The 17,386-nt window shown below is 42.4% G+C and overlaps 1 protein-coding gene across 1 annotated transcript in view; it reads left to right on the top strand.

Annotated features, from left to right (window-relative positions):
- Positions 1 to 4,118: 4,118 nt before the first annotated feature.
- The window catches only part of LOC145414868 (uncharacterized), an 83,128-nt gene continuing 69,860 nt past the window's right edge, over positions 4,119 to 17,386 (top strand). Inside the window, exons 1-3 of the mRNA XM_080284289.1 lie at positions 4,119 to 4,228; positions 5,027 to 5,192; positions 13,313 to 13,533. Coding sequence (XP_080140415.1) covers positions 4,119 to 4,228; positions 5,027 to 5,192; positions 13,313 to 13,533 — 497 coding nt within the window. The remainder of the gene's footprint in view (positions 4,229 to 5,026; positions 5,193 to 13,312; positions 13,534 to 17,386) is intronic.

The following is a 17,386-nucleotide window of genomic DNA, read 5'->3' as shown; positions in this document are numbered from 1 at the left end:
AAGACCAGTGTAAAACCAGTAACAGTTACTATTAGTCCAAAACAACTCAGTGCCCGGCATGACAGAGAATGAACCTTAGTGTAATTATATGAGTCCCCCCAATAAAAGAACTTTCTGTGAATGAATAGAGACTAGGGTGCGCGGGTAGATTAAAAGCCTGTGTGTAAGTGTCGCCGCGACTAAGTGACTGTCAAGTATCGCGATCCGCACCCTGTCTTATTTATAGTAGTATTTCCCCTATGGACTTCCAATCTTGCTTATTCCCTTTGTTGTCGACTCATTGTATATCCTGCCTAAAAGTGACATACGGATAATAACATATATAATTCAAGACATCCATGTATGTGCATTGTATTGTGTACTAAGTGTGACTGTATCTTGTGGTGCTGAAGATTAACTCTGTGTCCCTGTCCCCTGTATCTCAAATATCACTCTGTGTTTTATTGTAACGGTTAGAATTAAGGCAATAGATGTGTTAAGGTGTACTGCCTGGTTTTTATGTCCTGTTCCTTTGTGGATGCTTTACTTCCGGTCCGGAAAGAGGACCCCGCTTCAGTCGCTAGTGTTTTTAGGACGAGAAGTCGCCTTAAAAACACCAGCATAACAGGCATTACATGAACAACAAACCCCAACCATCCCTTGGATCTAAACCTGCTCCGGCTCAGTCCAACTGGAGCGTCGTAATTACTAAACCATCAGGCGCCATTGGTTACATGGTTACCACCCAGCGTAGTAAATGGTATCCTGGTGTACAGGAAACCATTTGGTTTGCCATTCATTGTAGAGTCACCCATAAGCAGAAGGAAGTGGAAAAAATGAAGGAAGGAAAGACAAAAGAGGGAGAAAGGAAGAGAGGAAAGGGCAGATACCCAAAGCAACACTACATCGAATGAGTGGATGGTGAGTGTCCCCCACTTACCACAAACATCATTATTTATTTATCATATTTGGTTCTCCATGCTTGCAGATATGATTTCACTGTCTTGAGGCCCCTCTTCACACCAAGAAGAATTTTCATTACTCAAGCTGTGGAAGCACTCCAATCCTTACTATGTTGATTTCTTTCTTGTACTTTTCCATGCAAAAAAAAATTAATTTTTCAAAGATTTTTTTCAAAAATTAGTTAAAAGTACATAGAGTAGAGGAAACTTTATTTTCTTAGCAGGTTTTGGTAGAACATACAGCAAATGTTATTTAGTTTTCAGGAATGGATGAAATAAAGAACTTTTTTCCCGTCATTTTTTATTCCCGGGTCTGTGAGGAAGGGGGGTAAAATACCCGCCGCCGCCAGACCACTCACCTCGCCAACCCCCACCCCACCACCAAACCACCACCACACCACCACCCCAGGAAGACACCATGGCGGGGTTAGTGACCCAGGACAAGAGGGTCACCAGGACACCTCTGTCCAGAGCCCCTCTTCCCAGCAACTGTCACAACACCAGGTGAGCGGGAAGAGACAACGACCCTGCAGACGGGCCAGCCTGCAGCAGGTTCGGGGTGGGGCTGATCCAGAATCAGTCCCAGGCAACACCGCGGTACGGCCACCGTACGTACCGGGGAAGGAGCGGCCACCGTATGCCCTTCATTTGTTACCCCCTGTGACACCGCCATCACGGCCACCGTACGTGAAGGGGGAGGGAGCAGCCACCGTACGCCCCTCACCGTCACAGCCATCTCTGGGGACGGCCTCGGGGAGTTAGTTATTGAACGCGCCCCGACTAGCAGAGAGAGGAATAGTGGAACCGCCTTCACGGCCACCGTACGTGACGGGGAGGGAGCGGCCACCGTACGCCCCTCATCCACTATTACCTCCTATGGAAGTAACACCTCAGTTACTTCCCGAAGGGCAGGCAGGCCCATGGCTACAGCCTTAGTGCGTGCAAGGGTAAGCAGACCCTCGGCTACGGCCTCAGCACGTACCGGAGAGGGCACTGCCTCTGTGCACCCCTCTCCTGCCTTTTCCTCCTGTGAGGACAACAACACGTTCACGGCCACCGTACGTGACGGGGAAGGAGCAGCCACCATACACCCTTCATTCGCTTCCCAGCAGGTGGGCAGGCACACGGCTACGGCCTTAGTGCGTGACAGGGTAAGCAGACCCTCGGCCACGGCCTCAGCATGCACCGCAGAGGGCGCTGCCCCTGTACACCCCTCTCCTGCCTCTTCCTCCTTCGGGAGCAGCACCGCGTTCATGGCCACCATACGTGACGGGGAAGGAGCGGCCACCGTACGCCCTTCAGCTGTGAGCCCTAGGAGTCATGGAACCGAGTTCACGGCCATCGTACTTGACGGGGAGGGCGTGGCCACCGTACACCCCTCATTCGTGACTCCGAAGGCTCTTCCAGAGCAGGAGGTCCCTTGCGCGGCCGACCCCTTTCCTCTCGGCTGCGTGGGACGCCTTTTGTCTCCCCACCGGAGCGATTTCCCAGAGGTGCTGGTGGAGTGGTGGCGTGGCCCAGTCCAAACCCTACCACTTACCCCTGGGAGGTCCTTGTCCCTGACGGACACCCGACGGAGGCGATGCCGCAGTCCAACCCTGACGGCGCTCCTTCCTGCAGGCGGCCGCAGCCCCCAGACTCCCAGGTCTGGCCAGCAGTCCCCAGGCCCAGACCACCCAGGCTCTCTCTCTCCTAGGAGCCAGAGGCGCCAGGCCCGCCTCCTGCAGCTGTTTGGCCCCAGTCCCGAGGGCCACCCCACAGGTCGAGGCCCCCAGACCGGAGGGCCTCCCTGCACCCCATCGGCGCGGCCCCAGTGTGAGGGCCGCCTCTCAGGTCGAGGCCCCCAGAGTGAAGGGCCTCCCTGCACCCGAATGACGACTACCACCCGGGCAGTAACATCCCTACAGACAGTGCGCTGCCCTCTTCAGGAGGGCTCCCCGTAGGGCCTCTCTCTCACGCCCAGGACGCGGGTACGTAGTGACATTGATACAGTGAACAATCACCACAGTAGTGTATAGTGAGAGAGAATAGAGCACGGCCCGAATGATAAGTGAATAACTATAGACCCATTCAGTGTACAATGACCCGATACCTGGTAGAACAGAAAAGACCATATACAGCAGGGCGTAAAGAAAACGTGGGTTAGAGCAGGTGCGCGCGGGGTTCATTAGAAACCAGTGATTCAGTGCTACTGGGACTAAGTAACTCCCGCGAGTGACGTGTCCCGCATTCTACCCACTTATGGTACTATTCGTTTCCCCCACTCCTGGTCCCGTCCTCCCACAGTGAAACAGACGAGTGAATTAAACGCCATCTCTGCCAAAGTGTATTATTAGGGTACTGTAATATCCATACTAAGTATCCCTATACAAGTGAATAGTGACTTACTGTTTGTGCCATTTTGTCTACTGTATTAAAGGCTAATTCTGTATTCCCTGTCTTTTACCAGTATCCAATATCTCTTTGTGTATATTGTCACGGTGTCATAATTAAGGTAATAGATGTGTTAAGGTGTACTGCCTGGTTTTTATGTCCTGTTCCTCTGTGGGTGCTTTACTTCCGGTCGGGAAAGAGGACCCCGCTCAGTAGCTGGTGTGCTTAAGACGAGAAGTCGACTTAAAAACACCCAGCATAACAGGGGGGGGTGAGTTGGGGGGAGGGTAGTCAAATGGTGGGTGACAGAGCGACTTGGAGGCGTTTTGTCTGCGGCCACCCTTTGCGGGATTAGGGCGTCGGGCTATAGATAGATAGATAGACTGTGAGACCCATATCTACCTGCGGTGGTTGGTGTTCTCTGATCTTCCTGAGCCGGGTTAAGAAAGAAACAAAACACAAGATTTGGAGAAAAGGAGGAGAGATATTTAAAAACTCAAGAAAGAGGCGTAGAGAACAATAAACTACAGGAACAAGAGGGGCTGTTGGAAAGGCACTATCCTCCGACCGATCGTCATCGTGTCAACAAATGTCTTCAGTTTACTGTTTGGTGTGTAGACCCATAAAGTGGAGCTGTGAAGAGAGCTTTCTTCAAGGTATGTACACATTTATAGGCATGTATTATCGCCATGAATGTAAAAATAATCAAAGAAAAGGCAGCCCCTTTTCGTACATAAATTCTCCATGTTGCGGTTCATCCGAGAATAATAAGTTACAGGGTGCTTGTTTGGCAGGTACATGAAGATGGGTGTCCTGGAAACTGAACTAGCAGAGCTGAAACAAGTTGTTCCCAAAGTAATTTCGGACAGCACAGTAGAAGCATGTGTCCGTGCCATGGTCCGTGTGAAAATTGAGTAAGTACCTACAGCTCAGTTACCTTAGGATTGTACGGTATAGCATGCAGTTGGCATCTTAGTAGAGAAAATCTTAGTAATATTACAAATTAGGAACATTTTTAGGTACCTCCAGCTGTATATAAGATGAAATTGCAGAAGTGCTGCCATGCATAAAATTTCAGTTGTAATTTTTCCTTAATATGCTGTAAAAAAATCATTTCTGTGATAGCTTTGGGAAATGTTGAAGATATTGACTATACAGTTGCACCAGATTCACTTGCAAACAGCCATCCACCTTCTCAGACTTTCAGGCTGATTTGTCCTCAAGGTCAATCTATTACTGATCATTCATCCCCACTGACCTAACCTAATTTAGCCTGACCTTAACCAATCGGAATGATTTGAGGAAAAATGAGCTTCTAAGTTCGAATCAACCAACTGCACGTGTAGGATGCCACCGCCAGTGTCAACAAACCTAATTTGGTGATCTTTAGTAACATAAATGTTATTCCTGCACAATCTGGGTGTCATAAATGAATTATAGGCTACAATCTTAAGTAACACAAAAAGAAGGATTACTGAAGTTGGCCCAAGCTAGGGAGCTCCTAAAAGTGACTAAACTACTAGAGTAAGGTAAGGATAGCAAAGAAGACGTTCCCCCTCCAGTCGAAACTGGCAGGAAAGAGAACACACACTCACACACTTTAGTATTCCTAACCAAAATTTTTGACTCTGTATACATTTCACAAAGTTTTTATTACTGTGATGCCTTTAGTATCTGTTGGTTAGTTTTAGCCATCTTATTAATATCTGCAGGAGGACCAAGTACAAGCAGATCACAGCTTGCTTCCAGTTTAATGAAGATTACCCCCAGAGTCGTGCTTTGGTGGAACTGAAGAGTCGTTATGTGTCTGTTAAGCTGTTGGATGGCCTCACCAAATTGTGTGAGAAGCATGCTGATGAATTTCTTGGCAAACCACAGGTGAATCTACAGTTTTGTTTACTTTTTTTTTTTTTTTGGGAGCATGTTATTTTGCATTTAGTGCTAACTATTCTTGTTGATTGAAATCAGTGGTAGGTGGGAGCACTCATCATCCACTCACTTGATGTAGTGCTGCCTTTAGGTGACTCAGCACTGAGTGACAAGTCTAATGGTTTCCTGTAACCCAGGGAACCATTAACAGTGTTGGGTGGTAACCATATAACCAAGTAAAGGGGTGGTTTGGAGCCTACTGTGAACCTGTTAACTGGGTGAAGCGTACTCTGATGCCCCTGTTAACTGAGTGAAGCTTACTTTGTTGCCCCTGTTAACTGAGTGAAGCCTACTATGATGCCCCTGTTAACAGTGTGAAGCCTACTATGAGGCCCCTGTTAGCTGGGTGAAGCCTACTATGACGCCCCTGTTAACTGGGTGAAGCCTACTATGTTGTCCCTGTTAACTGAGTGAAGCCTGCTATGATGCCCATGTTAACTAGGTGAAGATACACAAATGCAATGTCGGTCTTTGAGCCAAACCTTCATGCTCTTCCTAGCACCTCACTGTGGTATGGCATTGTCTACCACAAAGAAACGTTGATTTACTGCACAGGACGGTCCTGGTGGGGCTTGTGCTTTCTGGCAGTTAACCTCTAAAGACTGCATTTTTCTGAAGCTATGTTTCACCCCAGCTGCAATTCGGGGTCGATTTTTTAACTTTTACTAAGGTAACATTTTTCCCTATAAATTTGAAGAGCTTGAATTTACACACCTGAAAATACCAGTCTCAGTCCTCTAGGCCTAATGGTTAGTGCAAAACAACCCATCAAAATTATAAAAGTCTCCGCTGGTGGTAAGAGAGAAAATGAAAAAATCAGCAGAGACCTAATTTTCCCTAGAGAACATTCCCAAAATCAGTTAAATCAGTGTAAAATATGTTTCTGTTGATGAAACTAGGTGTAGGGGTCAGCATGAGAGTAAAAAAAAAAAAACGCAAAATAAAAATCCAAACTGGAAAAATTCGGCAGAAACCTAATTTTTGCTAGAGAACCTTACCAGAATCAATGAAATCAGTGCAAGATATGTTTCTATTGACAGAACTAGGTGCAGGAGTCAGCATAAGAGAGAGAGAGAGAGAGAGAGAGAGAAAAAAAAAAGAAAAATTGGTGAGAGTAGAGACATTGGCCGATCATGGCAGGGAAATTACCCTGTCATATTCGGGACAAAGGATAGGAAGGTGGAGGTGGGGTGGGAGGTCTCTGGTGGGGGTGAGGGGGAATGAGACACACCTTCAATGTATGGGAGGTGGTGGTGGGGTATTATGGTGGTAGGAAACACACACATAAAGCGAACATAACAGAGAAATTACTGCGTCATTGGATATAAAGGATGTGTGGAGGAGGGGGGGGTGGGCGGGCATGAGACATCCCCCCATATGATGTAGATGTGGTGTTGGTGAGTAGTTTGGGTGGGAAGAGAGAGAGCAGGCTGTATCCAATCAGCCAGAGGGAGATCAAGAAGTGGCTTGGAGGGGGTGTCCCTCCCACAGACCTGGTAAGGGGGTGGGATCTTCTTTCCCGCCACCTCATCCCCAAGTTCTAATTGGGTAGGAACCATTTACATCATAAAAGGGGCTGGCTTAGTGCTGGGCAGTTTTTGACAGACCTGCTACGATCATCAGTCATAGGACTCTACTTGGCAACTTTCAAAATGATGATTGTCAGTCATAGTACTTTAGGGGTTTAAGGATCTGCTCAGCCATTCTGACTGAGATTACTCAGTGACGGCTGCTTGATACCATTTTATAAGGTACAATGTAGTTTACTGAAATATAGTGAAGTATGATATGAAATTTTTCTTCATTGCCGAATAGCTACCCTGTACAGTAACCTCTCAACTAACACGAGTTTTAAAAATGTGTTTTCGTTTTAACACGAGCAAATATGTAAGGAGATATGTTTAACTAACAAGGGTTTCTCGATTTAACGCGACTTTACTTGTACGTGATGGTTTCAAATTAGCCGCGCACGCCTTGGACAGTTCCAAGCTGACAGACCGTGTGTGGCAGTTTATGCATAAATACAATTTTTTATTTGTCTGTTGCTTAAACTGGTTTTATTCAAACTATAATATTCGAAAATGAAGTTTGGCCCCTTTCTGAGCAATTTGGCTCATTTTCGGACAAAATTTGGCCAGGAAAATGATGGCATATCTAAATTGTTACAACTTGATGCTGCAGAACAGAAAGAAGAAAATCACTCAGACCAAGGTAGAGCAGTTCTTTATGAAGAAGACAGAAAACTTAAGGGAGTTATCTTCATCACCAGTAGCACGGGATTCAGAGGAAGAGGAAGAGGAAGGACAGCAGAGCGAGATGGGACAACAAATTTAGGGTGGGGAGCGGCAGGAAGTGGGGTAGCGGGGTGAGGAAGGACAGCAGCAGACGACGAGTGATGCATAGATGAAGTGAGGCGGTGTGTTGTTATTGTTTGTGACCGACTTACTGTAATGAAAATGTTGCTTTTACTCTAGTGTTTTTATGACCTACTAATGCATTAATGATGTTGAGGAACTTTCACAGTGCCGTGAATGAAGCAGACTTGAAAGAAAATCCACGTAAAAAACGAAAACAGTATGTATTTGGGGAGAAGTAAACAACACTTTGGCCCAACTAGGGCTCAAATGTTGTTTATTTCTCCCCAAATATACTGTTTTTGTTTTTTACAAGGATTTTCCTTCACATTAATATTGTTGCTTTTAAGTTTAGAGTAGCATAACTCCCCAAATGGGTAGACTTTCCCAGAGTCCAGGAACGTAACCCCCAATATGACCATTGTTTCTTATGGGAAAATTACGTTTAAAAAACACGTTTTTAACTAACGCGACCTCTCCTGGAACCTAACCCTCGCGTTATTTGAGAGGTTACTGTACATTATTTAGTTTTAATTTAGAGTTGCCACAACTCATGTTTACATCATTGCTTTACTTCATCTCATTCCTGATAGTAACTTTTCTCATCCTAGTACTTGAGCTTAAACATAATCTTCAGTATACTTTCAGTTATCTGTCGTCACAATATCCGGCCGAACGCAATATCCAGTGCAGCTCTCTTGGCTCTATTAGCCCTTTCATGTCTCTTGGCCACTATCATGGCTTTATAGATAGGGGTCTCCTGGGCACTATCATGGCTTTATGGATAGGGGTCTCCTGGCCATGATCGTGTCTGCATATTTGCACGCGAGTCAGAACTGTGGCGGGAAGCTGGTGAATGGTGTTAGCATACGAGCCACTCCCCCAAATCCCTCTGCGACCACCAGACATGTGCACATCACAAGATGTTAATTTTCCCGGTTTAGGAAAGCCAAATATGATATGCGTCAGAAGGTCCAAACCTAAATTTATCTTTTAGTATGTCTAGTATTTACTCATTTCCTGGGTATTAGACAATCCAGTTGAGAACACAGATTTATGATTTTTTGGTTAGTAGGAGTGTTTCTTTATCATTTTGCAAACAGAAATACATTTGTTTGTGACCAAATAAACATATACGTACAGTCACCATCCTACCACACAGCACTTGCTCCGCCCCCAATTACCACCCCACCCATCACCTCCCCACCCCTGCCCTATCCCCCACCCCCACCTCCCCTCCCCCAAACATCCAGTCCCCATCCCTGTACTACCTCTTAACCCCTCCAACCCCCCACACCTCCCCCCACAAATTCCCCACATCGCACCCACCAATTATTCCCGTCCTGAGCATCTGTCAGAATATTCAGATGCCTGTCTTTTAGGGGATAGGGAAGCTGCCAGAGATCGAGCAGCATGGAGAGCCGCCATTAGGTGACCAAGGCCAAAGTATGCAAGCATGTTGGAGCCTTCAAAAATTAAACAAAACCATTCCAAAAAAGGCAATAACTTTTGGATTATCTTTGTAGCTATTCATTGCATAACAGACTGTTGTATAATGAGACTTGATTGTATGTGAGTGCTCGCACCCAGATGAAACTGAATGGAAATTTGAGTGATAAGTTTTCTATGAATGTTGGCATGCATCAGGGTTTAGTCTTGAGTTAACTATTATTTGTCATGGTGCTTGTAGACCTCTCGTATGATTTCAGAAATGGACTACCATGGGAGATGTTGTATGCTGATGATTTAGTGTTGATTGCAGAGAATGAAAGGGAGGCAGAGGAAAAGTTTAGGAAATGAAGAGACATAATGGGGCATAAGGGTTCGAGAGGAAATGAGTATAAAACAAATATGATGATGTCTAGGGCTGGTGGTCGTACTCCTAAAGCAGAGGGAGTGTGGCCATATGCAGTTTGTCACAAGGGTATGGGAAGTAGCTTCAACTTGTGCAGTGTTTGTGATAAGTGGGTGCATAAGAGATGTAATGGTATTAGAGGTATTCTGTAAAATAATGTTGATTTCGTGTGTGCGTTGTGTCAAGGAGGGCATGTAGAGATAAGCATGAAAAAGATGATCTTGCAGGAGTCTCATGCGTGTATGGAAGTGTATTCTTTTCGGAGGGACCTCTTACGTGCTGCAGGTGGGGCTGGATCTATCTCAGTGGCTAGTGTAAGGAGTGGTTAGAGGAAGTTCAGGGAGCTGTTACCTCTCCTAACATTGAGAGGGCTCTCCCTCCCTTCAAAGGGAATCCTTGTATGCAGCATGTGTTTGGAGTGCAATGCTGTATGATAAAGAGACCTAGGCATTAAATAAAGAGGATATTCATAGGCTCAGATATACAGAAATGACAATGATTCGATGGATATGTAGTGCATCATTGAATTAATGCAAGGCCTAGGGATGCTAGGATTGCAACTAAAGGTTGAGAGGAAGGATAGGTCTTGAATGTATTGGTGTTGTGGTGAGGAGGGGTAGATTGCGATGGTTTGGGCATGTTGAGAGGATGGAGGACGACAGTTGGGTGCGTAAGGTGAAAGGTGTAAATGTCAAGAGTAGGGTCATGAGAGGCAGACTGAAAAGACCTGGGACAAGATCATACAGTGACCTTAGGGATAAGGGATTTAATAGGTAGGTTGCCAGAGATTGAGCAGCTTGGAGAGTTGCCTTTAGGTGATTGAGGCTTATGCATGCAAGCATGTTGGAGTCATTATAAATGAAACAAACCATCATGTATGAGGTCTGTTCAAAAAAACAAACTTTTTAAGCAGCTCACCAACTAATCGACATAGCATGATCATGATGAGAATGCTGTGTAGCAGTGAGTTTGAACTTCAGTCTAACACTAACCCCTTTTATTACTAGTGGAAAATGGACTGTTGATTTTGCTGTAGGGTAGATCATACAGATTCTGTAATGGAAAGATTTGTGAAAAGTAGAATATAGAAGAGTGTGCCTGAATGTGGTGTTGCATCACTGAAAGGATAAAGATTAATACATTGAGAGGTATATTTAAAGAGTGGTCATTGATAGGATACCAAAGATAGTCTAACTGAGATTTTGGGTATCCTTTGTAGAAGACCAGTGTCTAGTATGGAAGGAGAGAGTGGAACAATGCATTAGTGACTGAGAAGGAAGAGGACAAGGAGTGAGTGATAGAGTGTAAAAAGTATGAAAGGAAAATAAGATACGAGGCAGTTCTGTTGCCAGTCACTGTTGAAGAGTTCCTTTGAGGAAGCACAGTGTTGGAAGGTAATGATGATAAAAAGGTACTAGAAGTAGTAATACCTTCATCCTGAGAATATTTATTTTATTTCATTCTGACTACAATAATACCAGATGATTTAATGTAGCTGAGAAAAGATATCAGCTTGTGAGAGATGGCCCTGGTAGAATAAGTTATGATAGGTTTAATCCCCTTTGGAACAGTGGAAATGAAAGTGTTGAGAAATGTGTTTGGAGTGCATATAGAGGGTTCGATAAAAAACTTAGTGATGTGCAAAAGTTGTGGAGTAAGGAAATCTGTTGATGATATGGTAGAAGAATGTATACTTAGGTGGTGCCTGTATAATCATTTGGAGAGATGGGATGTACATGGGTGATGAAGCAGGTACTGAATACAGTATGTGGGCGAGTATGAAGATGGGAAATGTAAACCAAGAAGAAGGTGGATGATTATGGTTGTTTTTGTTATCGTTGTTGATGGTGTGCTACAGCAGTCTGTCTAATTGAGCAGACCCATCATCTGCAGGCAGGCAACTGCTCCTGCAGAGCCATCCCATGCAGTAAGGTAAATGGATATGTGAGAAAGCAAGGTACAGAAGTTGATGGGCCAAAAACTTATTGGGGATAGAGTTGCTTAGATGTAATATGTACAGAGAAACACCTGGCAAGGGTATACAACCCCCCCACTTTTTTTTTTTTTTTTTTTTTTTTTTTTTTTTTTTATAGACTTGTCTTTGCATTTATAAAGAAAATTGTAAAATGAGTAAATGGTTGTGCATGTAATATGGAGTCAGGAGTTAGAGAAATAGCAGAGGACTTAATTGGAGAAGAACAGAGAGGTTTTAGGAAGGGGAGAGGTTGTTTAGATCACATATTCATCCTTAGGTCCTTAATGGAAAAGTTTCTAGAGAAGGGAAAAAAGTTGTATGTGGCCTTCATGGATTTGGAGAAAGCATATGACAGAGTGGATAGACAAGGAATGTGGAAATTATTAAGAATATATGGAGTGAATGGAAAGTTGTTGAATGCCATTCGGAGTATGTATGAGGGTGCTAAGGCTGCAGTGTGTGAATAAATTTTTCTGTCTGAATGTTGCATTGCGACAGGGATGTGTCATGTCTCCATGCTTGTTCAATCTGTATATGGATGGGGTTATAAAAAGGATACAAGATAGGGCAGTGGATGCTGGAGCAGCCCTAATGAGAAAGGGCAGCATTTGGAAACTTCTTGTAATGTTGTTGGCATATGATACTGTATTGGTAAGTGAAGATGTAGGAAAACTGCAAAGCTTAGTGAATGAGGTTGGGAGAGTGTAAGAAACAAATCTAAAGGTGAATGTAGGGAAGAATAAAGCTATGGTCTTCGAGAGAAATGATGTCAATGAATGTACAGCGAGGTTGGATAATGAGGAAATGGAAAATGTGAGTGCATTTAAGTACATGGGTAGTGTGATGAGTAAGGATGGAAGTTTGGAGAATAAAGTGCTTGAAAGGGTGCAACAAGGAAGAAAAGTTGCTGGTTCTTTGAAAGCAGTGATAAGAAACAGGAAAGTGAGCATGGAAGTAAAAAAGTCACTGCATGATACTATTGTGATATCAACTCTAATGTATGAGAGTGAAGCTTGGACCTTGTTGGAAGGACACAAGAGTGAGAACAATGGAAATAAGTTGTTTGAGGGAGCATGTGGAGTTACATGGAAAGACAGACTGACGAATGAGGAAGTGAAGGAGCGATGTGGTGTTGATGTGGATGTGGATGTGACGGAAAGCGTTAAAAGAAATACACTGAGGAGGTTTAGCCACGTGAAGAGGATGGAAACTGAACGACTAATGACGAGAGTGTGAGTGCGGTGGAGGGGTGGAGAGGGCGGGGGAGCCGAGGATGAGATGGAGGGATGGAGTGGAGAGGTATATGAGAGAGGGGGATGTGAGCTGGGGGGAGGGCTGTGAAATGGCAGGGACACGGCTACATGGAGGTGATTTTGTGGCCACCCCGTACGAGATTGAGGCATCTGACAACACTTAGATAGTTGTGCAAATTATTGTATAGTCCATTTCCCTTGTCATTATGTTGCTAGTTCCATTATTTCCTATTCTCTCATTTGGTTTCTGGGTCTGCCTCACACAGTTTATAGCTGGGAAAAAGGGTCAGAAAGGGTGAAGGTGTTAATGATTCCTCACTCGAAAATAATATTGATTTAGCCAGACAACAGTTTTGGTAATTGATCTTAGAACTCAAAGAAGCAAACAATATAATTGAAGATATAAGTACAGTATCTCCAGCTTAACTTATACTGACATCTCTTGGCCCTCCATTGTATGTCTTCAAATTGTATTACTCCAATAATTTCATATTTAAGTCAAAATCTTCCTAGATATGGCACAGTCTCAAGCCCAGTAATTTTATGTTAAGTACTCTGCTGTATTACATTAGGTGAGAGTATGTTCATTGTTGGCATTACTTACTAATCAGTTTTCATTTTGATGAATGCAGGTCTTACATGTGCTGAGGTTTGTGCAAACTTTTATTGATGAGAACCCTCTCTGCTGTTGCTCAGAAGAAATATCCAACATCAAGAAAAAGCTAATTGTAGGGTCAGATGAACTGAAACTACGGCAAAAGTCATCATCAGTAGTGCTGACGGTGCAGGATGGACGTTATTGCCTACGTTACAACATCGTTGTGCCGCAAAACTACCCAGACACATGTGTTGGGTAAGCTTGAATCACTGTTCATTGTCTCTATCTTTTCTAAGCTGAAGTACTACTCATATAAACTTTTGATATATGGTAGTGTATTCTATGTTTACATTATGCATGCATCCATCCCAACTGTATTTTGTGATATGCTGGTTCTACTTCCATTTCCCATTATGTTGTTACTGTCTTGTTACATCTGTAACTGTTGCAGCTAACACCCTTGCATGACACACACACACACACACACACACACACACACACACACACACACACACACACACACACACACACACACACACACACACACACACACACACACACTAGACGCGAAAGTGAGAAGACGTGCCTGCGCATCGCTCTGCACGGGGCCAATCTCAGCCCTCAAATGGCTATACCTAAAAAGTATCTTTATATAAGTCAGGCTCTATACTAGGTCCAACTAAATAGTGTTCTAATATAAAAGAGGAAGTTTAAGGAAAAGTGTTGTTCCAATAACACAATACAACAAAGTAGGCAGAAGTGCCGAACAAGCAAATCAGCTGTTTCAGTGTTGACTTTCGTCTGCGACGGAGAGGAATGCAAAATTGTAAGTAGAAGCTTTCTGTTAGTACCGGAAGATGACCACCAACTTTAACAAATCAACTTTGGAAGGAGTTAAGAAAAGGGACAAAGGTAGAAAGCAGGATGATTTCTGCCAGGAACTGGTGGAAATGGAGATAATAAGCTGGTAGAACGAGTGTGCAGATTAGAGAAGGCATTTCAGACTGAAATAGATGAAATTAAGAAGCACTTGCACGTGCAGAAGGAAGAAAATGAAAATTTAGTAAAGGAGATCAATAAGAAAGACACAACAATAAATGAATTATCAGTTGAGGTGGGTACACTTAGAAGGAAGATTAGTGAAATGGCAAGCACAGTTGTCAACCTTGAGAGTATTATGGAAGAGTTCAGAAATGATAGAGACAATAAGGCAGCAAAGCACTCTGATAAATCACAGCAGTGATATTTTGGAGAAGATCTCCCAGGTGATTGAAGCGATGCAAAGCTACAAAACTGATGTGGAAACCACGTATGCTGAAATGGTGAAAGTGAAGAAAGATTTAGAAACGAGTTGAAGAAAAGAGCATTGAAAAGGAAGTGAAGAAAGTAATCCAAAATTGGTCAGAGATTCAGCAGACATCAACAAATGTATAGTAATCATTGGTATAGAGGAGGAAGAAATAAAAAACAAGATTTTGAGAGAAAAAGGAGATGGCAAATGTAATGAACATATTGAAGGAAGTGTCAGATGTAATCTGTAGTAAAGACACAGGAACACAAAAGGCTAGGGAAATATGAGAGATATAAATCAAGGCCCCTGAAAGTAACCTTCCAGAGTGTAAAAGTTGTGGAGGAAATACTGAAAAATGCAAACAAACTTATGAAAAAAGAGGACTTCAAAAATGTATGGATAAAAAGATGCCTAACTCAAGAGGAACTTGGATTACTAAAAGAGAAGAGGGAGTAGGCAAGAACAAAAAATGAGGGAAGATCAGAGGAAGAGAAAACCACATATTTTTACAAAGCAATTGGATTGTAGGTTCAAAAGTGGTACATAAACGGGAAAGAAGGAGAAAGATAGTAGACCCAAGTCATGACAAGTATGTAAATAAAATGATTAGGTTAATGTACTCTAATGTAGATGGAATGGTATCTAAATTACTAGAGATGAATTATTATATCAAAGAAAAGGAATCACATATTGTTTGCCTAACTTAAACAAAATTAACACCAAGGATATCAAACGATACACTAAACCTAGAGGAATGCAATATATGGAGAAGAGATAGGAGCTTAAAAAAAGGAGGAGGAATTATAATATTAACAAAGAAAAATCTGCAAGTCAAAGAAATAGAGCTAGATGTACCCTCACAGATAGAACTGATCGCAATAGAGATTAGTACGTCTGAAGGGAAAGTATTTGTGGCAAATTTATACATGCCACCCAGATCAAACATTTGGGAAAAAGGCGAATATGAAGACCTGGCAGAGAAAGCAATTCATAGTTTAAGAACACAACTACATAGAATGGAGGAGAAATCTGAAAGAATTATACTAACTGGAGATTTCAATTCAAATATAATTTGGAATACTCTAGATATAAAAAGCCAGAAAAGCTGTTGGGACCAAAAGCTCCTGGATCTTGTGCAGGATTTTTTTTTAACACAGCATGTAAAAGAAAGCTGCAGAAAAAGGGGAATTGACATAACATCAGTTCTAGATCTTATATTTACTAGGCATGAAAATGATATTGACAATATAATGTATCACTCTTCATTTGGCAAAAGTTAACATGCAGTATTAAATTACAACTTCAGGATTGCATATGACATAGTTAATAGTAATGAAAGTTACAAAAAGAGCCTTAACTACAAAAAGGGCAATTATCATGACCTAAATAAATACTTCTTAGAAATAGATTGGGAAAAAGAGCTTAGAGGACAAGATTTAAATGTTATATATAGAAAATTCTGAGAACTTTATGAAATAGGAGTCCAGAAGTACATCCCACAGCACAAAGAAGCAGAAAAGAAAATAAAGAAATGGTTTAATACAGAATGTAAAAAAAGAAAAAGAGATTTGTTGTAGAATAGATACAGAAGACACAATAGTGAAAGGACATATAACAACTATAAACAGGCAAGAAACGATTATACAACAATAAGGAGGGAAGCCCAAAAACAGATTGAGGAGGACATCATAAATAAAAGTAGTTTTCAACCGAAGCTATTTTACAGCTACATCCGAAGCAAAACCAAAGTACAAGATAAAATACAATCCATTACAGATGAGGAGATCACCTATACTCAAGAGAAGGATATTTGTGAAGCACTAAATAAGAATTTCCAATCAGTTTTTACAGAAGAAAATAATTTTGAGAGGCATGATATGGAACATGCATACCTACACATACTGCCAGATATACAAATATCAGAAAAAGAAATACAGGAGGAGTTAAGTAAATTAGACAAAGGAAAAGCGAATGGTCCTGATGAAATTTCATGTTGGGTGCTACATGGATGTGCAGAGGAGTTAAGTAAACCATTATCTTTAATTTTCAAGGAATCCTTGGGACAAGGTAAACTACGTGATATTTGGAAGAAAGCAAACATTGTTCCCTTATTGAAGAAAGGGAATAGACAAAATCCACTCAACTACCGACCAGTATCATTAACCAGTTTTGTAAGCAAGGTATTAGAAAAGCTGGTAAGAAAAGTTTGGGTAAATCATCTAGAAGAACACAATATGGTAACAGAAAGACAGTTTGGTTTCAGAAAGAGAAAATCTTGTGTTACTAATTTGTTGAGCTACTATGTTTGAGTAACAGAAACATTACAGAAAAGAGAAGGATGGGTGGACAGTATCTATTTAGATTTCAAGAAAGCATTTGACAGAGTACCACACCAAAGACTTTCATGGAAACTATACCATCAAGGAGGAATCCGAGGCAAACTGTATTGTTGGATGCAAGATTTTCTCAAAAAAAGAGAAATAAGAACAGTACTAAGGGGAAATTATTCATCATGGAGGGACGTGACTAGTGGAGTTCCAGAGGGCTCAGTGCTGGCACCAATTATGTTTTTAGTGTATATAAATGATATAGACAGTAACACTGGAAATGAAAGCTATCTACATCTGTTTGCTGATGATGCAAAAATACAAAGGAGAATTACTAACACAGACTCTTGTAAAGAGCTACAAGAAGAATTAAATAAACTTTATGAATGGAGCAATACATGGCAAATGAAATTCAGTGTGGACAAGTGTCATGTAATCAAGTTTGGTAAAAGTGGAGAAAGACCTGATTAGAATTATAAGTTAGGAAGTA

The sequence above is a fragment of the Coenobita brevimanus genome, chromosome 101 (genome assembly GCF_032717465.1).
Source record: "Coenobita brevimanus isolate Jiangsu-jjx chromosome 101, ASM3271746v2, whole genome shotgun sequence".
Classification (NCBI taxonomy): domain Eukaryota; kingdom Metazoa; phylum Arthropoda; class Malacostraca; order Decapoda; family Coenobitidae; genus Coenobita; species Coenobita brevimanus.
This window is presented reverse-complemented; position numbering and strand designations above follow the sequence as displayed.